Genomic DNA, 24,427 nt, shown 5'->3' with positions numbered 1-24,427 from the left:
TTTAAACGTTGTGTCTAATGAAACCATGTCCTTTTGGTCTATTGGAAAAAAAGAGTTAAATATAAATCTTTATTAAGTACCAGAATTTCAAATAAATCCCACTTCAAAATTTGATTCCAAAATATCCGATCAATCCTTTTTTTTTGTATTAAACCCAAAAATAGTCATGCCTTATTTCTATTGTTAATTTATTAAAACAATTTTCTAATTAATATTTGTTATTCGATCCGCTCATAAGTGGTTTGACATTTGGCTTGATAAAAGATCCATAGTATTCAGTCGAATTAATAAAGGGATAATGCGCAAAAATACCCTTAATGTTTACAATAGTCAATTTTACCTCTAACATTTAAAATAGTCAATTTTACCTCTAACATTGGCAACCAATAACAATTTTATTCCTAACGTTGTCAAGTTGGATCAATTTTATAAATAATTCATCATACTGTTTTCTCGGTCATGTTTTTTACATGTGAGTGTCATAAACATAGGATTAGATGTGAAAAAAAATAAAAAATATACTTTCTATTTTACGAGTTGAAGCATAAAAATTCAAAATATTTCACCGAATGTTAGGGGTAAAATTGATCTTCGCAGTCAACGTTAGGGTAAAATTTCATTATTCTAGACGTTAAGAGTAATTTGCTCATGGCCATAAACGTTAGGTGCATTTCTCGCACCTTATCCCATTTATAAATAACTCGAGCTTGATTACAATTTTAGTAAATAGGAATTTAGGCTCGAACCGAGTTCAACTTTTAGAGTATGAGCATGTCAAAATTGAACAACTTATGAGTGTTTGGTGTTCAGTTCAATAAAAGTTCGACTACTTATCCACAACGCAACTATTGTCCCCCTCTGTCCATGCCACCAAAATCAACTTGATTCAACTTCAAACAATATATTAAAACTCTCTAAGAGCCATGGATGAAACCAAGGGAATAGGATCTATGCAAAATTGTGTAGAAGAACTAAGTGGCCGTAGATCAGACTTATAAATCAATTAATGAAAATGAGCAAGGCCAAAGCCTCCAATTTTCAGCTAATGATTAGCAGGCTTGACAGGTGAAGCTACTTAGTAGCTTTTCAAAGCAGAGGAGTTTCCATAATTTCCTTTCATTGTATTGTTTTTGTAAGCTTACACTTCGCAAATCAAGAATAGCCATGTAATTTAGACTACACAATTTCAATAGCTCGGCTGACCTCTACTTTAGTTCAGGATTGCACCCACTTTTTTTTTTATCACAAACAGTAGCTTTGCTGCCAAGCCAGCATCCTCAGCTTACAGCATCAAATTCTTATTCCCACAATATCGATAATGCAATTTCTGAACAACTTTCTGATACTTTCATCAGTCCACTATGCAATTTAATAAATTTAGAATCTAAAACCTTATATAAATTGAAATCAAAACATTAAAAATCCATCATAAATCAAAAACATCATCCCCATCAATGTTGAAAAGTAATAAACCAGTAATATTAATCAATAAAACAAGCAAGTTCAAAATTAATCAATCCATCAAATGATAACCTTCATGAGTCTATTTGCATCTCTTCCTCCTACAAAATTGTAAGAACAAAAACACCCAATTAATAAAATGGTTTATTATATAGTGCAAAAGCAAATATGTTTAATTAACTACTTACCAAAGCATTCTGTGTACTCCTTGAGCTATTTCCTTTTAACATTATTTCCATCCTTCTGCAATACGATTCAAAAACCAGTTGTCGCTCCACCTCATGTTCATCTTGCGCCTTTCTATGCCCTTCGTGTGTCTTTAATTCAGCTGTCAGTCTTGCAACCTCATTTTTAAGCGCATTAACTTCATCGTTTTTACCATTCGACATCATTCCTTTAGTACATGCTTTATATCCCCATCCTTTACCACGAACATATCCTGATCTAACTCCAAATACCTGTTGTAGCACATGATCTGGTGTGGGAACAGACTCATTATCATTTATTGGTTGATCCTCAACCCTTTGCCTATCTTCCTACATTATGTAAAACATAAGTGAAATTTAATAAGCTAATTATAAAGATATGAAACCGTCTTAAACACAAACAAGTACTTAAAAAAGAAGACCAAACATATATAATGTTATGGACAAATCAATCACCAATTGTCTAATAACTCAATCATAATACCATAATATAAATTTCAGCAATATGTAAATTTCAGAACCTGCACATCCCATCTGATAAAGTAGTACAATAGTTCTCCATTATGCTTTTGATACAGACTATTACATAAACTGCTCATCCATCCAATAACTAAATGTAAAAAAGCCACATGCCACTCCAGAATCTTTGGATAACACTAATCACTATTGTAGTTTTTTCAACTAACCAGAACACATGAAACTGATGAATTAGCTAACTTATAAATCTGAATAATTGTTTAGCAGATTTTCATAAGGCTAAGCATTCACACTATTATAACTAGTTACTGTCTTATGTCAATCTTATTGATTAAATGATTTAGTTTAGAACCATGCTCACTTAGAATGTACATTTTTCACCTTTTCCTACATATATCACCTAATCGCTATTTAACCTGATAATATTTAAAATCAGAATCACAAAATCAAGAGAAACACATGAAATAAGCATATGAGACAAAGGTTAATCTAGTTTGACAGGATCCTAACAAGGCAATTGCTTAAAAAGCTCTATTACTTACATAAATCTTTTTTATTGTGAATCATGGAATGTAGTTTGTCCTTGGTCATCTGTAATTCCATGAGTGGCCTTCCACACATCAGAAGCCTTTGGCAATTCGCCTAATTCCTCATCCATCTTCAATATTAATAGTAAAATCATCTTAGAATGAACTAGCCAAAACCTTTAAAAATAATTGATAAGAGTTGTTCTATATATTTACCATTTTATACTCTACTTGTGCGAAAGGGGTTGGACCAGTTGAAGAAACCACTATTTGAGAAGAACGATTAGTTGAATTAATAAAACTCCGTTCCTACAAATTAGTAATGTGTAAGAAAACATTCATTTAAAATGAAATTAACAATAATACATACTAACCATCACATAATAAATTAAACAAAACATTAAATATTAACCTAAAAGTCCTTGCTTCCAAAAACTTTAAGCATCTCTTTCCAAGCATCTTCAGATAGTTCTTTAGGAACATGTTTCAAGCGTTCATCATCATTACTATACATTCGATATTGGGTATGTAATTTATATTTCCATCTCTGATATGCCGTTTTCATCTGAAAGAAACAAAAGTACTCAAATTTAGCTTTTTTCATTTCTGGCGTGTCGGGCTCCGTCTTTCCTAACTCTTCGCGTTTCTTCCACTTTTCAGGGCTATCAGTACTAACATCAAAATAGTCCTGTACAATATGTAAATTCATTAAATATTTAAAACAATTTAACAATTGTACACAATAAATAAAAATTGGTCCTACACAAAATAATATTTACTTGAATCATAGCCCACAAACGGGACCTGTACTTTTTTTCAATTTCATCCCAAGACTCAGTCGGAGGTCCATAAATTCTAGCGCAGTATCCTAACCATGACGATAATTTATTAGAATGCTTCCCAATTGGCCTAAAATATCTGCCCGGTGGAATGAAAACAACTAATTTGTTTTTCCTTCCATTGGTAAGTTTGTCGAGATCCATCCCTTTGTATGGTCCCCTACCAACTGATCTCCCTAAAAAATAAGTAACAACACTAATTAATTAAAAAAACAGAATGAATATATTCTAATTTTTCGTATAAACTGCTAAAAGATGTTAAGTTAAAAATGAAACAAACCACGAAAAGTTTCTGAATTTTCAACGCTTATCTCCGTATCTGATAGGCAAGGATAGTCAGATTCGTGATTATCAATGGGATTATCAGATTGTGGATGGTCAGAACCTTGCAAGTGACAAGCACCCATCTCATCAAACTTTTCATTATCAGCATTGTTGATTATAGTACGCCTCATTTTGTCTAATATTAAATAACGAACAAAGAGCTATTATACATTCTAAAAAACATTTATATAAACGAACTCCGATAAATGAAAACTATAATAACTGTGGTCATACCGAGAGTATATCGGCTTAATGAAGAATGCAAGCCTTCATCATCGATAGTAGCACGTGTATGAGGACTAGACGTTGTAATCCTTTTATTTCTAAGATCTTAATTGACAAAATAAAATGATTATTAGACAGTATAAATAGCTTATTCAATACAAGAATAGAAAATAAATCATAACTTGCATATAATGTACCATTCATTGACGCAACAGAAGATGGTGTACGTGCAGTTGCATTTCTAGTTGCTTCATTAATGTTAGTAGCACTCTGTACCTTCTTTCCTCTTGAGATTTGTCTCCATCCCTCTATGAAACAAAATTTAACATATATAATATCATAAAGGATACTAGGAAAATAAAAGCTAAATGATTCACAATATTATATTTTTACCTTGATTTGCATCTAAAGTAGGCAATTCTTGACTTGTCAGGGAAATTGTATCTTCATCAGAATAATCATTTAAGATAGGTGGGTGAGGTTTAAATAGCGGATGTAATCTCCTCTTGTACTTCTTGCGTTTTTTTACGCTCTCCATACTCTAACAATTGAATTAACCTTTTTATAACCTGTCAGAAATAATTTCTTAGTCCAAAATACATCTATAAAATACAAGCTCGATAGTCAAATTCTTTCATGTATTAAAGAAGCAGATCCAAAAACACATATACTGTGATGATTTTTTTTGTGTTTGTTTTGTTATTTAAGGCTTAATCTATGATTTGAGTTACATAGAGATTACTCTTAAGTGATTCATAATTTATATCTTTCATAGAAAAGAAAATAAAGTAAACGAAATGCCTAGTTTTCTAAGTCTAAGATTTAACTCATGGCTGAAATCATAATTATAGAGAAACAATTATAATCTAATTTACAGAATTAACATCAACTGGACAAGACTAAGTGCTGAATATAAATATCAAACACATTAGCTAAGGGAACAACAAACAACAGAGGACAAAAAAAACAGAGCTTCTATTGAAACTGACATCATTTCTTCTTTTTTGACCTGTCTCTTTTCCCAGATTGTAATATCTTTTTTTCCCTTCATGATATCTAATATATTAGCTTGACATGTATGACTACCTATGTGTGTGTAAACTCCAGATCCAGATAATCATGATATCTAATAAATTGACCTCAATGCTCTATTTATAGCTTGACATGTATGACTACCTATAGCTTGACATGTATGACTACGGACATATAATAAATACTACTTTTCCCTTTCCCATTGGTCATACTCATGGGCTACATTCTCATTTTCATAATCAAACTTGAGCTTTTTCAAGACAATATTTTCCGTACATATACAAATGTAAGCATTGTTCTTGTGATCAAATTCTTCTCTGAACAGTCAAAAATAACTTTGAAGTCAGATATACTCATGGGTTTGTTTCCAGGAATATTCCACTTCTCAAGTTTGATGCACTCAATCTTGTGTTTTCATCAAAATATGCCACAAAAATTCTAATATTGCTTAATCAAAGACCAACACAGGAAATTTTTTATTCCAATTCCCAATTCCCATTTCATAATTTAGTTTTGTCTAGCTAACTAAACAAATACTGAGTAGGATATTTGAAAATTGAACCCACACCACCAAACTCTGTGGAAGCAAAATAATCAAGCTGCATACAAATTTCACCTGTTGTTTTTTCAATATTAGTCTTAAGTGAATCATACAGATAAGTATAGAAATCAATTGTTAACCAACTAATGATAAATGTTAACCAACTACAGATGAATCATAAATATTGAAAAAGAAATTGACAGAGAACCAACTACAGATAAATCATAAATATTGAAAAAAAAATTGACAGAGAAAGAGAAGGAATACCTAGTGTGTAAAGAACAAAAATGCTACCAGACTTGTAGAAAATGTTGGTATAGCACATGAAAACCTAGTGAGTCTGTATTACATGGGTTTTATTCCACAAAAAAAGTGGCGCCAAATTTACCCTCCAAATCACCGCTTAAAATCGTGTTAAATGATACACGTTTTCATCAATATTTGGTTTTTATCCCTTAGGAAACTTAAATCACAGAATAAATCAAATTACTAAATAACAAAAATCTCATATGAGCATATAAAACTCCATTAGAATAGAGGACCAAATTACCTGCCAAGGGATTCTAGCCCTGAAATCACAGTTTTCTCCAATTTTATTATTTCTTTGAGAAAGAAAACCTTGAGCTCCATCTACCAGCTGAGTCATGGATTGGAGTACACAAATATTCTCCAATCTTCGCCCTAGATCTAAGTAAAAGGCAGAATTGCCAAGTGCTTCCTTAGGCGATAAACTCATCCAGTAATTAGGGGTTAATCCTCTCAACTTCAATTAAAACATAAATTGCCTTCTAGATTGCTGGTCCTTCTCAGCTTGCTAGGAAGAATAAGATGCGGATGAAGAAATAATAGAAGAAGAAAGTAGATTTGTTTGAAGAGAGTAAAGATGAAATAATAATATAATTCCATCTCATACCAGTTTCAATTTCAGTGGATTTAAAGAGAGTAAGAAAGAAAAATGAATAATCCAAGAAGAAAACTTAATTTCTACACAGAGTTTTGCTCTTGAGGTGAAGACGGCGGCCATGGAAATGAGGTAGGTGAAGGGTTAGCTGTGTGGTCCCCAAAGAGTATAGATTGTTTCCCAAAATAAAAATTTAATTCGAAATATGTTAAAAAGTGATTAAATTTAATTGATTATAATTAATATAAATATATACTAATATCAAATTGTCCCCAATTATATTATTAAAGTGTATTAGAGACAATATAAAATTATGTCATCTTTGCTAATTCAATAATGTTAATAGAGGACAATATAATATAATCGTCCCCAAGAATTTGTGCCTGAAACTCTATTTTTTTTGTAGTGTAGTCTTGATTTGCTTTAGCATACATGAGACACATACAATTTACATTGGCGGTTATGGACATATTATCTAAATTATTCCGTCGAGTCAGAAACGGAATAAAGGTCACCTTAGGGTAAATACTAACTATTACATATTTATCCTTCAGGTCCTCCGTCTTTTCCTTGGCGCCTTGAAATTACATCAATATTAATTTCTATACTACTAAAGAATACTTCAACTAATTTGAAGAAAATTAGATGAGAAGAGAAATTACAATAGAGAGTAGATAAGGCAGGACACGCATGTCCTATTTTCTAAAAAATACCAAAAGACTATATAGAGGGTCCAAATATGTCCATAACTCCAAACATGCAAAGACTCAATTAAATAAACTTAATTGGATGATTACATAAACTATTTATGTAATATTTTAGTTAATCAAATTAACCCTTAAATTAATTTTACTATCAATTTAACCTTTAATTAATTTTATATCATTTATATTTTATTCTAAAATTCATCAAATATAAACTTAATTAGATATTCAAAATATAACTATACAACATATTAATCAGTTGTGTTCAATTATTTTACCAAAATTATTTAACGTGTTTAATTCAACCGTATCACATACAAATAATTAAACATCAAATAACTTTGCAAAATCAATTCCAAAACTCAAAGCTTTTAAGACGAGAGATTATAAATTATTGTGTTTAACTATTTTACCGAAACTGTTTAACGTGATTAACTAATATATCAAGTATATTCATTAAGCACAAAACAATTTGTAAAATCAAACTAAAACACATATAATTACCATATCCTTTTATTAATTATAACAATTATCTATTAATAAACTTATATGGACTGATTCGTTATTCCTAAATTTTAATTTTGTATCAATGAAATAATTCGTCTAATTAACCATATCAAAATATTTTTAATTAGGCAACTCAATTTAATCTATACAATTTTAAAATGGATAACGATCAAATCATGTGGATTAATTAATTCTATATATTAATTTTAGTTTTCAGAAAATAAAGTATTTGGAAAAATTAAAACAGAAAATAAACATTACGAGGAAAACGGGATTCGTCCCCGTCGCGGATCATATCCGCGACGTTGGGTGGTGTTGCTGCCAAAAAGGGCAGCAATATGCCGCCCAATTCTCCATTGTGGGTTGCGCATGAACAGTAGCTTTCAGCTACTGTTCGCAACCCACAATCCATTAATATATATTTTTTTAATTTAATAAAAGTCAAAACTTTAATTTGTTTTATCAAACTGAAACTTTTATATATATATATATATATATATATATATATATATATATATATATATATAACTATTTTATTTATATATATATATATAACCTTTTCTAATATATATCAATAATTAATCGATTCTAACCGTTTCGTTTAAATCGTTAACAAAATCAAATTTTTCAAAGATTAATCTAATTAACTCTTTTAACGATTCAAACGGTTAAACCCTTAATCCACAAAACACATATATCTCATATACAACCATCGTTTTAATCAACCGTTTAATTCTACAAACACCTTTGTTAATTAACCGAATCATAAAACATCTTAATCTCATCTTAACCGTTTATCTTTAGATTAATTAACTAAATCAAATTTATTAATTAACCTAACAATAAATCTATTCAATCTGATTGAAAACCCTTTTATTTACATATATGAACTAACATATTAACATAGACTCTGATACCAATGAAGGAAAATAGACAAGCCTAAGCGCAGCAGAATAATAGAATTTTATCTATTTTATCTATTTCCCTTTTCCAAGATCTGTTAATTGTTATTTCATATAAAGAGGATAGAAAGTAATACCTTCGGTGAAGAACTATCTACGGTTGCAAACGAAGTGCCCACAACTCTTAATCCGTGTATCACAAACAACAAAAGAAACAATACAGAAAAGAATAACTAATCAGTAATCAACCTTAATAATAGCAGCAATCACAATGATTGCCTCTAATAGAAATCGATACGAGATCAAAGAGAGAGTAAGAAATAATGTCAATTAGCCGAGACGAAGACGGAACGGTTCCTCCTCCTTTCTAATTGAGTTGGCCGAATTTATGGGGTTAGGGAGTCTATTTATAGACTTCTCTAAACCCTAATCCCAGTTGTGTTAGGTAATTAAATAATTGGAATCTTATTCGAAATAAGATTCCCAATTAGATAATTAAATAAACACTTTACTATTATCTAAATAATAACTAATTATATCTAGATAATTATTATTAATCAAATTAATAATTAATTAATGTTAGGGATAATTAATTAGAGTTTCAATCACATAAAAACTTCTAATTAATATTATCAGATAATCTTTTAATTTAATTCATAATCATAATTAAATTATAATTATTAATCAAATTAATTTATCCCTAATTAATATGTAAATTTCGGTCCATATATAGTGTCTCACGAGTGAGATGGATGTATGGTCATACGAGAAAGGATCGAGTGAGTAATGAAATAATTAGGACAAAAGTAGGGGTCACATCTATTGAGAATAAAATGAGAGAAAACCGACTAAGGTGGTTTGGCCATGTGAGACGTAGAGCGCTTGATGCGCCGGTTAGGAGAACCGAAGAGTGGCAAAGGGATGTAGTGGTGAGGGGTAGGGGAAGACCTAAGCAAACTTGGAGGAGGGTGATCGAGAGTGATATGAGTTTACTAAGAATTGAGGAAAATATGGTAGTGGATAGGACGGAGTGGAGGGATCGAATTTGTGTCGCGGACACGACTTGATTTCACGGTTTTATATGATGGTTCATGTTAGCCGACCCCGAATCATTTCGGGACTAAGGCTTTGTTGTTGTTGTATATAGTCTCTCACTAATTACATTTTCGTCCTCCAATTCCAAGTCCCATATGCGACCCATTAGGTTCTTTATTGCCACTAGTCATATATATCCTTTGAAATTATTCATCACGATTAATTCCAACATATATTGTTATTTCATATAAAGAGGATAGAAAGTAATACCTTCGGTGAAGAACTATCTACGGTTGCAAACGAAGTGCCCACAACTCTTAATCCGTGTATCACAAACAACAAAAGAAACAACACAGAAAAGAATAACTAATCAGTAATCAACCTTAATAATAGCAGCAATCACAATGATTCCCTCTAATAGAAATCGATACGAGATCAAAGAGAGAGTAAGAAATAATGTCAATTAGCCGAGACGAAGACGGAACGGTTCCTCCTCCTTTCTAATTGAGTTGGCCGAATTTATGGGGTTAGGGAGTCTATTTATAGACTTCTCTAAACCCTAATCCCAGTTGTGTTAGGTAATTAAATAATTGGAATCTTATTCGAAATAAGATTCCTAATTAGATAATTAAATAAACACTTTACTATTATCTAAATAATAACTAATTATATCTAGATAATTATTATTAATCAAATTAATAATTAATTAATGTTAGGGATAATTAATTAGAGTTTCAATCACATAAAAACTTCTAATTAATATTATCAGATAATCTTTTAATTTAATTCATAATCATAATTAAATTATAATTATTAATCAAATTAATTTATCCCTAATTAATATGTCAATTTCGGTCCATATATAGTGTCTCACGAGTGAGATGGATGTATGGTCATACGAGAAAGGATCGAGTGAGTAATGAAATAATTAGGACAAAAGTAGGGGTCACATCTATTGAGAATAAAATGAGAGAAAACCGACTAAGGTGGTTTGGCCATGTGAGACGTAGAGCGCTTGATGCGCCGGTTAGGAGAACCGAAGAGTGGCAAAGGGATGTAGTGGTGAGGGGTAGGGGAAGACCTAAGCAAACTTGGAGGAGGGTGATCGAGAGTGATATGAGTTTACTGGGAATTGAGGAAAATATGGTAGTGGATAGGACGGAGTGGAGGGATCGAATTTGTGTCGCGGACACGACTTGATTTCACGGTTTTATATGATGGTTCATGTTAGCCGACCCCAAATCATTTCGGGACTAAGGCTTTGTTGTTGTTGTATATAGTGTCTCACTAATTACATTTTCGTCCTCCAATTCCAAGTCCCATATGCGACCCATTAGGTTCTTTATTGCCACTAGTCATATATATCATTTGAAATTATTCATCACGATTAATTCCAACATATATATAACGAAATACCGTCGTGAGCTGTTACTAGCAGAACCTATGATATTCCCCTAGAGCAATTAAGAAGTCATGTTGATAACTGACGTTAACCTTTCTGCATTAGGTACAGTATAATACGACCCGTCATCAACTATATCCTGTCGGTCAATTCCTTATAACCATGGAACGTGTCAAGGTTATATATAACGAAATGTCCGGTTTTACTTGTACAGGTTGAATTCACTCTGAAAGATAAGTTAAGTGAAATGTTCATTTCTACTCTTAACTCTATCACATTGCAAGGATTTTAGTTAATTCACCACAAACGGCCATTTGCATATATCTCCCACTTATCGGGAGTGACGAATGCTCAATCTGACATCAACTATTCTGCAATTACTTTGTGTGATACCCAACCCTGCTCTCACACACCCCAGGCTCTCACCTGTTGGATTGTGCTCGCACAGAATCAAAGTATCAGACTCCATAATCCAGAATCACTAATTAACGAATGTTTGAGTTTGAGGATTAGTTATACCTACTAATACCAATGAGATGAACAATTGACACATTAGATAAATCAATCCATTCTGTTATCTCAAGTCGGGTCCCAATCCTAATGAACTCCTTCACCGGATCCATGTAACTGTCTAGATATCTGAATATCTAAAGCTTGTGAGATCAGTTTTCTGTCTCGACAGAAAACACTGTTACATGCAAGTCTCAACAGTAATATACCAACCCCGATAACATATTACTTGACTTGGGTTTACTTTAAGTCTATTGGTCTATTATAAAGTACAGTCTCACTTCATGCTTGTATGAACACTTTATAACTATTTAAATAAACTTAGGGTTACTTTCTTTATGAAAGATTTGTGCCTTTATATATATATAGTTACATTTTAATGCTATATATCTTATTAAACAAATGATTAAATAAACAATTTATTCATTAATATTTATATCCTAAAACAATTGTCTATAGGACATAAACCCCAACATTCTCCCACTTGGACTAAAGCCAATTGTTTCTAAAAACATTCCCATAAGCGTTCGTATGATGATCATGAACCTTTTGGGGGTAAGGCATTCTTTTAAATGGATCTATAAGATTGTGCCTTGGTGGGCACTCTTTTAATTCTCACATCTACTCTTGTTGTTATCTCTCGAAAGAGATGGTAACGACTGAGGTAGTGTTTGGACGTATTATGAGACTGCGGGCCTTTAGCAAGAGCAACAGCCCTATCGTTAATCTCATTAACAATGTCAGGTACCACGCCTAATTCATTAATGAACTTGCATTCCAAACTTCCTTTTTTAGCTGCTTCCGAAGCTGCTACATATATATATATATATATATATATATATATATATATATATATATATATATACTCTGATTTAACTTACTGGCTCGGTCACGATTTCCTGCTCGGAACTATTCCAGCTAATCGTACCTCTTTCAGAATAAACTTGTGGTCTGTAAGATCATCTTTATCTGTTTGATGACTTATATCTGAAAGTCTCCAACTTTCAAATTTCATCTCCATATACCCGGAACATATCTTCAGTCATTTTAAGTACTTAAGAATGTTCTTGACAACAATCCAGTGACCATCACTCGGATTGACCTATAATCGACTTTGCCATGCTTAAAGCAAAAGTGATGTTAGGTCTAGTGCAAAACGCTTTGAGCACTTTGTCAACATGTTTAGACTAGGAGGGGTCAAGCAGTCTTCTCAATCTATCTCCATAGATCTTAATCCTTAAGATGTAAGCTGCTTCTCCTAAGTCTATTATTGAGAATTTTATCCGGTAACCAAAATTTTCACCGATTGCAGTATAGCTACGTCGTTCCTATTAGTAGAATATCGTCGACATATAATACTAAGTAAACGACCAAGCTCCCACTAGTTTACATGTAAAGGCTCATACGAGCTCCCACTAGCTTACATGTATAGGTTTACAAGAGCCTTCCCATAAGTCATAGGTTCATCATCTAACACGTGAACCTCTTCGTCGTCTCCCACTAGAAATCCAAATCTCTTTGGGATTTGATGAACTTGACCAGACATATGAGTTAGTAATGTCACCAGTGTCTCATCCTGTGAGACAGATTCGGGTTCCACCATCACTTCCGCTATTTTAGCCAATCATTCTTCTTGAACTTTCTTCAAGTTCAATCACACTTTCTACTTGTTTCTAGAAGAAACTCTTTCTCTAGAAATACATTGTGTTTGGATACTATTACTTTAGATCATCCGAATGATAGAAGTAATATCCTATTATTTCTTTCGAAATTCCAATGAAGAAATATTTATCAGATTTAGGGTCTAACTTAATCTGATGCTATGTATTTAACATGTGCTGAACACCCTTAAATTCTCATGAAAGAGAAATTGGGTTTCTTTTCTTTTCCAATGAACAATTCAAATGGAATAGAACTTGGCGGTTTTGTGGATACTCGGTTCAAGGTAAATAAGGCGGTTTCTAGGGCGTAGCCTTAGAACATCTTTGGAAGAGAGGTTGTGCTCATCATGGATCGTACTATATTTAATAGAGTACAATTTCTCCTTTCAGATACATCGTGGTGTATACGGAGGAGTCCATTATGAGCGAATCCTATATTCAATTTAGATAATTCAGAAAAATCATTAGAAAGATATTCTCCACGACGATCTAATCGAAGCACTATGATATTCTTTCTTGTTTGATTTACTACTTCATTCTTGAATCATTTGAACTTTCTCAAAAGATTCTAACTTATGCTTGATCAAGCAGATGAATTATTATCTGGTATGATCATCTTATGAAGCTAATTAAGTGATTGAACCTTTCTCTTGATTGTGTTGACGCATGACCACATACATCTAAATGCACTAGTCTTAGAGTGTCTGATACACGTTCTCCTTTATTGCTAAAGGGTGTCTTTGTCATCTTTCTTTTAAACAAGACTTACATGTGTTCATTGATTCAAAATCAACTGAGTCCATAAGCCCATCTTGGTGCAGCTTAAACATGTGTTTCTCGTTTATATGGCTTAGGTCACATTCCCACAAGTAGGTTGAATTATCTATCTTTTAATTCCAAATGTAAAAGCACCATCCTGACCTTTCTGCTAGAGAATGTCTAAGTACTTCTTACAGTTCCTCTTCCAATTCCCTTCTTTACCATATTGGTGGCATTCCCTTCTTGCTTTTATTGACTCGGGTTTAATGCATTTGTTCTTCTTGGAATCTTTAGAATTAGGAAACTTCCTTTTCTCTCGTGAGATCCCTCAATAACAAGTGCTGACATCACTTTCTTAAGATTTGGGCTCAACTGGTCTGAGCATATTCAAGAGCTCTTCTAGAGAGGTCTCTGAGTTTATTCATCTAACAGTTCGAGATGAACTTATGAATAAATCTCTAGGAAGGATTGTAGAACTAAGTCGACACTTAATTCATTATCCATCACAAATCCAATACTAGAAAGCTTTGGTGATGTAGTCAATCATCTTGACACAAAGTGCCACAACAGAAGAACCTTCTTGCATTTTGGATCGAAACAATCATCGCTATCTCATAGCTTTCGCATTTGAGTCTGTTTCTCAAAACACCTCCTCCAAGTGCATAACCATGGAATACGTGTCCATGTTCTTATGTTGCTTTTGTAGCTCTAGTTCCATAGTTGCAAGTATGATACATCCTGTATGTTCGTCATCTAATTGGTGCTTCCGGTAAACATCAATCTTCTTGACAGGAGCATCATCAACGGGGACATTAGGTATCAGCGTATCTTAATCCATACCTAATCCTTTCGAACTTCAAAACAATTTTGACGATGGGTATCAGTGTATCTTAATACATACCCAATCATTTCGAACATCAAAACAATTTTGAGCTTGCCAAAATAGTTGGTGAATTTTGAACTATTCAATTTGTTATCAGTTAAAATATTATGTAGATGCATTTTAGATATGATGATTCAGAGTATTTATTTTAACTTGAGAGTGAGATAGAGTGACGGATGTTATTCATTTGTTTTAATGTATTTCAATTTAAATATAGGACTTTAATTGTTTAAATTGCTCCCACTATTTTACCAAATTAATAACCCTCTATATTAATTCAAAGAATTTCACAAACTCTTTAGTGAGCTAGGTGTCACGGGGGTAACTCTGTGCCGAGCCAAAACCCCATGTGGCGCCTCGACTTCCCCAAGTCTCAGCCAGCCAACTCCTACCGAAGGGTCCCGTCAATGCCTCTGTCGGTATTCCATCCCGGAAGGGTCTCCCTGTGGGGCAACCTCACACTAGAATGGGCTCGCACTATGGGGCACTCACCGGCCCCCATAATGTCCGTAGGGTTCCTCCCTATGGAGACATCCGCCTTCCTTCCCGAAGGACGTATGCCCGACTCTCCTAGTCTCTAGCAGACTAGGGTGGATCACTTAAGCCAGTACCGACTACTGACCCAGGGGGTGGCGGAGATCCATACGCCAGGGTAGTCCCTGTGCCCCTATAGTGTTTCTTATACCAACTCGGGTCCTCCCGTCCGCGTACGTTGATATGCTCCATATGCCACACAGCTTGCCAATAGGGTTGAGTTTGCCTATGGCCAAACTCCCCCCTTACACTCTCCCCCACTTAGAGGATCAACGTCCTTGTGATCGGGTTTGCCTCTTCTGACGAAAGCTTCCCTTTTTTGCTTAAGTGTCACTAATGTTTCGCTAAGCTGTCGGCCTGCTTCCACTGATCTCCGCTTGCCTTTGAACTTTACTTGAGTTTCTACACTGTTCGCTTTTCTCTAAGTACGGCTTGAACTTCAACCATCCTTTACTTGAGTTTTCACATTGTTCGCTTGTCATTAGAGATGGTTTCCACTCTGACCATTACTTTGCTATTTCTATAGCCTGCGACTTGAACATCTTCGACTGAAGATCTTTTCTTACGCTGCAATTATAAACTCTCTTCGTTGACGCTAGAAGAAGTACTTTTCAAAGGGTTGTGAAGCTTTTGACAAATTCCTTTCACATCAACTAGTGTTTCCATCCGAGTACTCTTCCTCCCCGGAACATCCTCTGATACTGTTGCTCCCCGGATCACCCTTTAAGTCTTCTTATACCAAGGATACTAGTCCTCCATGGGACATCCTCTGATACTCTTTCTTCACGGATCATCCTCTGAGTCTTCTTATACTAAGGATCTTTCTCTGAGTTTTCTTACTGTTCCAAGGGTCTTCTCCCGAGTTCCCATACTCTTTCACCACATCTCATCATGTACATCTCGTCATATATTAGAGGGCCTTCCTCTAAGTATTCTACTCTTCCACCACATCTCATCGTACACATCTCATCATATACTAGAGGGTCTTCCTCTAAGTATTCTAACTCTTCCGTAATATACCATAGTATACCTTAATATACTATGATACACCATAGGGAGAGTTCGCATCACTTGAACTCTCTCCCACTTAGAGGATTAATATACCATAAGGAGGGTTCACATAGGGCCTACTTGCACTCTCTCCCACTTAGAGGATCAACGTCTCTATTGATCGAGGAGATTTTGGAACATCTTCGAAGACCATTGATGTCGATGAGCCAAGCAAGAAGTCGCTAATCCTTTCTTCGATTTCAACATGTTCATCTTTGTAATTGTTGACCATTTCCTGTCTTTCGAAATTTTTTTTACCTTGCAAAACGGATCACAAGGAAACCACAGTTTCGTAATATGAAAATGTGAATGTTGGTAGCCGAACACTTTTTTGTTAAGCCTACCCACATTCACAACGGAAGCAAAATATCAAGACAATAATATTACCATATCATTATTCACAATAGAGGGATAAGAACTCTTACACGATTTGCAAGTATTCAAATACTTGATTTACCAAAAGGTTGATATTGATATACCAATTGTGTAGCCGACATCCTCTTGTTGTCGTTTATGGCCGACTTTACAAGTATTCAGATACCTGATTTACCAAAGGATTTATATTAATATGCCAACTGTGTAGCAGACATCCTCCCGTTGTCGTTTATGGCTGAGGGGGAAACATGCGGCAAGCTTGGACTTGTTTGCTGACGGTTCAAACCCTGCTTCGTTTCCCGCCTCCTTTTGTATTGGACTTCTGCCTCTATTGTCACCATTGTTGGGTTGTTTCGCCTTCTCCCTCGAGATGAGTTCGAGGTCGATGGTGAAACTCAGAATTACAACTCTGGAGTTTTTCCATCGATGGTCTTACAACCGGCCTCCGTCAATTCTTTGGTTGAACTCGAACTTTACCGATCATTGCTTTTATAGGATCTGATAGGATCTCCTAGTTGTCATACGTTTCAGCTCGCTAGTGGAATGCGTCTTATTTGGTTGGACATGTCCACAGTTTGCTAAAACCTTTACTTGTTACTTGTCAGTTGTTGGACTCGTTTGCTTAATGCGCTCGCCTGACTCGAGCTTCATATAGCTCAAATACCTGCATAAAACACATATGGTACAAAAATATGCCATGCATGGGATATATTCTACACCAAAACCATGTTCTGCAAGACACTACGTCCTACACGAAACATGTCTTGTCTAGAACATATCATGTCTGTTGTTAAGACTTTTCGCCTTCGTCAAGCTTGTTGGGGTTTCCAACACACCAAACCACCTTCATTTTCCTCTTGAGGCTCCGCACTTTCTCAAGTTTGTTGGGGTGTCAGTACCTGCACAAAACACATTTCAAGTACAAAGTATGACCTGCATGAGGTACATTTTGCACCAAAACCAGATTTTGCATAAAAACTGTATTCTGCACGAAATTGCGTTTTGCATAGAACACGTCCTGTTCGAAACTTATCCTGTCTGATGTTGAGATTTCTCATGTCCTCCAAGTTTGTTGGGGCTCTGCAAAAACGTGCCCTTTTTGCACATCGATCTTTGCCTTCATGAGTCCCGCTAGGATTTCCTTGTTGGTGCATGTTCTAGCTCGCTAGTGGAATGTCTCTTATTAGAATGGACATGTCTACCGTTTGCTAGAACCATTGCTCGCTGATTTGTCAGCTGCCATTCCCCCCATTTAATTCGTTTTGTGTTTGCTTGGGTAGACTTTAAGCCGCTTCGAGTTTGCCATCGCTTTTTGGGTGTTTTTGAATGCTCCATTTCTTTTAATGGAATCCCCCACTCCTTCGACAGTCGAAACTCCTCACTTTTCTCAAGCTTTTTGGAGATGTCACGGGGCCTACCATCGGGACCCGTGCGGCACTTACTTGCCTCCTCCAAAGTAAGCCAGCCAAGGGAACTAGATCACTCTAGACGGAAAGATCACACGCAAGGGTTAGATAGGAACCACATATAGTGAATATAATAGCATACATACGATACCAACATAAGGGCAACCATCTCAATCATACACACACATAGATAACATACAGAACACTCAAGAAGGAACAATACACGGATGATGTTATTCATAGATAAGCAGCAGTGTTACACCAAGGGTCCTATCTCGTAGTAGTAGGGGGGAAACTACTAGAGATGGTAGACTACCAACAACCGAGTGACTGTCCAGGATGACAGGTCACTCCCCCCTCCAAGTGCATCAGTACAATTGCTAGTCGTTCCGAATCTAGGCTTGTCTTTGTAGCTGCAAAATAACTTTCCACGTCGAACAAGGAGTTATCCACTTCCTTGGAGTCCCGAATTCCTACAAAAGGTTTCGGTTCTCGAATTTTGATTTTCGCGGCCCCTTGATGACTTCCCCCATTTAGGGAAAGAGATTCCACATTCCCCTGTAGTTCATTCAACTCCTATTTGAGGGTATCAAATCCATCCCCTGTTTGGTCACGAGTTTTCTCCACTGCCTCGAATAACTTTCTCTGATCTGCTTCGATATGGTCCATGGCCATTCTAAGCGTATTTATCTCTTCTTCACCTGCAAAATGAGCATTCTCATTAATTATGTTTCTCTCCGGATTTATAATAGCCCTCCAGGCCTCGGCCCCTGCCGGATTTATATTAGCCCTCAAGGCCTCGGTCTCTGCCGGATGTATATTAGCCCTCAAGGCCTCGGCCCTTGCCAGATGTAAATTAGCCCTCAACGCTTCGGCCTCTGTCGTATGTATATTAGCCCTCAAGGCCTTGACCCCTGCCGGATGTAAATTAGCCCTCAAGGCTTCGGCCTCTTCCGTATGTATATTAGCCCTCAAGGCCTCGGCCCCTGCCGGATGTAGAATAGCCCTCAAGGCTTCAGCCTCTGCCGTATGTATATTAGCCCTCAAGGCCTCGGCCTCTGCCGGATTTGTATATAGCCTTCATGGCCTCGGCCCCTGCCGGATTTGTATTTAGCCTTCATGGCCTCGGCCGGATTTGTATATAGCCTTCATGGCCTCGGCCCCTGCCGAATTAGTATTTAGCCTTTATGGTCTCGGCCTCTGCCGGATTTGTATACTCGAGTGATCTCTTTTTCATGTCTCTTTCTTTTCTTTTCCTTTTTTTTGTATGGACTTGCAACCATAATCTTTGCTCAGTTTCATCTCGTGACCATCTATGGGTCAGATGACAATTTCGTAAAAAGATATATATATATATATATATATATATATATATATATATATATTTTTGTATGGACTTGCAACCATAATCTTTGCTCAATTTCATCTCGTGACCATCTATGGGTCAGATGACAATTTCGCAAAAATATATATATTTTTTTTCTCCGCGACCTTCTATGGTCAAATGAATCTTCCGTCATTTCCTCTTCGCAAGGCCTTCTATGGCCAAAGAACCATTTCACTGGGTTGTTCTCACCCGATAATCCCAATTACATCCGATGTCTATCCTTTGCCACAATAGACTTGGGCCAATATATCTATTGTTGCCCACAATTTCTCGCATAAGGGTCTATTTCCGTATGATGGATAGTGTCCATGTAATCCAAAGGCAACTCTATAACGAGTTTTCCTTTATTCTTGAGAAGGCACACACAATGGAATTCAACAATCCATTCATGTCCTTCCCCCGATCCTTCAAATCCCACCTGAGTTTTCTCGACTCATGGAAGAGGAAAAGTAATGTCTAACCGAGTCAGAATGATTCACGCACAAATTACGCCTCCATAATTTGGCTATGATAACCATCTATTCTCTAGATCATCCCCATGCTACTTCACATGAGCTCCGAATTCCGAATATCCATTACACATTCTCCCCGCATTAAAGGGATTGAATCACGCGCAATCCCATCGCCTACTACCGTAGGGGAGTATGCATTCACTTTCTAGCATTCACATGCGTTAGTGATCTTAGTTCCCTCTTGTTATTTCCGCATTCCCACACACTGGGTAATATTTCGCCACACTAGCCCTGGTAAACCATAGGCTTTTATCAATCCGAAAAGCATCATAAAATATTCTCGGAAAAGCATCATAAATTTACATCCGTCAATTCTTTGGGGAAATTTAGGATCTTTAGTATCGCAAGCCCGCATCTCCAAGGTCTCGCTCAGTTAAAGATATGTTCGCTCACACCACGATGAACTCGATTAGTTAAAGCAACGTTGGCTCACACCATGAAGAACTCGTTTAGTTAAAGCACTGTTGGTTTATACTAAGAAGAACTCGCTTAGTTAAAGCTGGCACACTCTCTTCAGGGAGAACTCTTTTAGTTAAAGCTTACTTGCCCACCTCGCAAAGGTCTTGCTCAGTTTAAGAGACTACCACATACTTCACAAGGCCTTTGCTTAGTTCTGGCTCTGATACCAAATGTCACAGGGGTAACTCTGTGCCGAGCCAAAACCCCGTGTGGCGCCTCGACTTCCCCAAGTCTCAGCCAGCCAACTCCTACCGAAGGGTCCCGTCAATGCCTCTGTCGGTATTCCATCCCGGAAGAGTCTCCCTGTGGGGCAACCTCACCCTAGAATGGGCTCGCACTATGGGGCACTCGCCGGCCCCTATAATGTCCGTAGGGTTCCTCCCTACGGAGACATCCGCCTTCCTTCCCGAATGACGTATGCCCGGCTCTCCTAGTCTCTAGCAGACTAGGGTAGATCACTTAAGCCAGTACCGACTACTGACCCAGGGGGTGGCGGAGATCCATACACCAGGGTAGTCCATGTCCCCCTATAGTGTTTCTTATACCAATTCGGGTCCTCCCATCCGCGTACGTTGATATGCTCCATACGCCACACAGCTTGCCAATAGGGTTGAGTTTGCCTATGGCCAAACTCCCCCCCTTACACTAGGATCCTACCTCGTAAAGCTTACCTTGAATGACTCAAACAAGTTCACTCCCTTTAATAGGTAGATTCATGCAATCAATCACATCAACCATGCGATTCCTAGGTTGTTGGGTTACTAACCACATTAGTAACTAATATGTTTTAATATTAATCCCAACCATATTGCCCAATAGCTTTAAATAATCCAGATGACTCGCCCAATTACTCTCAGCCACTTTAAGTCATTAACCTTATATATTCGTGAAAACATTTTTCGATAATTTAGGTGTTACCCATAAGACCCCAAGCCCTGAGACTCTCAGTCGCCCAAAGGCCCCCAGATACTGCCGGCTAAATTATAATATTAGGGGGGCAACCGATTTTATAACTTGCTTATTGACTTAACTTTTGTTTAGTGAGGGATTTTTATTTTAAGTCTCATAATCTAACCTAGTCTTGATTTGCTTTAGCATACATCAGACACATACAATTTACATAGGCGGTTATGGACATATTATCTAAATTATTCCGTCGAGACAGAAACAGAATAAAGGTCACCCTATGGTAAATACTAACTATTACATATTTATCCTTCAGGTCCTCCGTCTTTTACTTGGCGCCTTGAAATTACATCAATATTAATTTCTATACTACTAAAGAATACTTCAACTAATTTGAAGAGAATTAGATGAGAAGAGAAATTACAATAGAGAGTAGATAAGGCAGGACACGCAGGTCCTATTTTCCAAAAAAACCAAAAGACTAAATAGAGGGTCCAAATATGTCCATAACTCCAAACATGCAAAAACTCAATTAAATAAACTTAATTGGTTGATTACATAAACTATTTATGTAATATTTTAGTTAATCAAATTAACCCTTAAATTAATTTTACTATCAATTTAACCTTTAATTAATTTTGTATCATTTATATTTTATTCTAAAAACATTCCCATAAGCGTACGTATGACGATCATGAACCTTTTGGGGGTAAGGCATTCTTTTAAATGGATCCATAAGATTGTGCCTTGGTGGGCACTCTTTTAATTCTCACATCTACTCTTGTTGTTATCTCTCGGAAGAGATGGTAACGACTAAGAGGTAGTGTTTGAACGTATTATGAGATTGCGAGCCCTTAGCAAGAGCAACAACCCTATCATTAATCTCATTAACAATGTCAGGTACCACGCCTAGTTCATTAATGAACTTGCATTCCAAACTTCCTTTTTTAGCTGCTTCCGAAGCTGCTACATATATGAGTTGTCTGATTTCCTGGGAGGAAACGAGTGCTGTTCTCAGCCATTTTGGGGATCAGCTCAAGATAATTATATCTTGTTCAGTCAGCTGTTAAGCTTTGATGCCACTTGTTGGTCCCGTGTAACGTGACAATATTAGTTCCAAGGGGGGGGGTTAAGAACTATTATAAATTTTCACGTTAGGCTGACTGTTAATTTCGAACTTAGACTTTCTCGAAGTCTTTTAGCACAGTGATACTGAGTAAGTTTTAGATACAAGCTTAGTCAACAGGTGACTAAGTCTGAATCTGTCCTTGAGTCAGGAGATAGCACTTGAGTCTATTCCTGAACTCAGCTTCGCAGTTCACTCAACTCAGCTTATGTTCTTTTTTAGCGTTTTAACTAGGCAGTATTATAGCAAGCAATATGTTAAGGAGATAAGGGTTAGAAAGATATTACTCAGCAGACGTATCCTGGTTCGGCCTCTCTGCCTACGTTTAGTCCCCAGAATGCCTTCCGAGCTTTTCAGAATCCTCTACTGAGCTCTTTAAAGGTAGAGCACAAACCTTTTACAATAGAAAGCTGAGTATACAAGAGTACATTCCTCTATTCCTCTACTCACTCCTATTTCTACCGCTGAGTACTATGACCGAGTACTCAGCTTCTCCTTTCTATACTTCTAGAAATGATAAGTGTTTGTTTGTCCTAAACAACAATTGCTAAGACACTTTAGATGAATAAGATCACTCTAGAATTTTACACAAGATTGGAATTGGTGTAAGATTTGCTTTGCTTTTCTCACAGAACTTCGAATATCAATTTGGTCAGCATTTCGACTTGATTGAAGATCTGCATCGAATGAAGCGTTTGATGCACCGGTAATTTCGAATTTCGAAATAACCGTTGGAGGGAAACGGCTTCCTGTCGCTTTCACACAGTACGTGCTCAACGTCGTTGTCCAATGATATTCTTGCATCTTCTGTCTTCGACAGTACTCAGCAGCTTTTCTTCAGGCGGTCAGAATGTTTGCACATTTTTGGCAAAGTCTTCCAGACAGCTTTCTGCGTCTTTTGAACTTTACCCAAAGTAGAAATACTTTGTCTTCAAGTTTGTTCAGGTCAGCTGCTGACCTGACTTCCTTGTCGCACAACTCAGCAGCTTCGTCTTGAAGCTTTTGATCGAAGGCTTCTCGATCCTTCTCGTTGCTGGGCTTGCGTTTTGTTCTGTTTTAGCTGCGTTTTGGTCTGCTTTGGCTGTGTGGCTTTTATCCGTTGACTTGGGCTTGACTTTCTTTTGTGGGCCTTTGGGCCTTACAACTTAATGTCTTATAAATTACTCAACATTTGAATAAACACATTAGTACAAATAAATCAAAGCATTTTAAACTTAATGTGCTAGGATATTTTTATCATGGAGATTTAATTTCTGTTAAATAATTTTGTCAAATCAAAATCATGTGGAAAGGTGTTTGAACAAGTAGTGTCGTTAACGGTTCTCCCCGTCGCTTGCGATGAGGCATTGAACCTACAGTGGTGACTGTAATGGGGACAGAGAAATTGATTTCGATTATATTCTAAATGTGTTACTTGAACTAATTATACTTATTCCTTCTTGTATGCATAGCATAAGCATTAGATACAACCCGGTGGGAATTTGCATTAAGCACTTTGACAATTCAATCAATAGTTGAACGCTAGCTTAGTCTGCATTCCAGAAATTTTAAACTATCTCACTCCATTCAATAGGGGTAGTTTGACGTTTGTTGCAAGGTCCCATGTTCAGAACACAGCCCACATATAGCAGCTTAGTAATTATCCTTAGGATGTATGACCCGTTATGCGTTTTTGATGTGATATATGTATGACTTTTTAATTTCCTTGTTGTGGTTTGCGTCATTACAAAAAAATAGTTAACCTTTTTTCTATAAGAAAAGGGATGGATGTTCTAG

The 24,427-nt window shown here is 36.1% G+C and overlaps 1 protein-coding gene across 2 annotated transcripts; it reads right to left on the bottom strand.

Annotated features, from left to right (window-relative positions):
• Positions 1-1,457: 1,457 nt before the first annotated feature.
• LOC136227445 (uncharacterized) lies at positions 1,458-6,688 on the bottom strand. 2 transcript variants are annotated; one of them, XM_066016113.1, is made up of 11 exons: positions 6,183-6,688; positions 4,453-4,628; positions 4,257-4,367; positions 4,069-4,164; positions 3,791-3,895; positions 3,451-3,686; positions 3,084-3,359; positions 2,888-2,980; positions 2,687-2,802; positions 1,650-1,997; positions 1,458-1,562 (listed from the first exon to the last, which is right to left on the bottom strand). In XM_066016113.1, exons 2-7 carry the CDS (start codon positions 4,595-4,597, stop codon positions 3,084-3,086), a joined length of 969 nt encoding a protein of 322 aa, XP_065872185.1. In that variant the 5' UTR covers positions 4,598-4,628; positions 6,183-6,688; the 3' UTR covers positions 1,458-1,562; positions 1,650-1,997; positions 2,687-2,802; positions 2,888-2,980. The 2 variants fall into 2 exon arrangements, with proteins under 2 accessions (XP_065872185.1, XP_065872184.1); XM_066016112.1 differs by having other exon boundaries at positions 3,791-3,970; positions 6,183-6,687.
• Positions 6,689-24,427: the final 17,739 nt, after the last annotated feature.

Source organism: Euphorbia lathyris, chromosome 4 (assembly GCF_963576675.1).
Source record: "Euphorbia lathyris chromosome 4, ddEupLath1.1, whole genome shotgun sequence".
NCBI classification, from domain to species: Eukaryota; Viridiplantae; Streptophyta; class Magnoliopsida; order Malpighiales; family Euphorbiaceae; genus Euphorbia; species Euphorbia lathyris.
The sequence above is the reverse complement of the archived record's forward strand: the minus strand, read 5'-3'. Positions and strand labels throughout refer to the sequence as shown.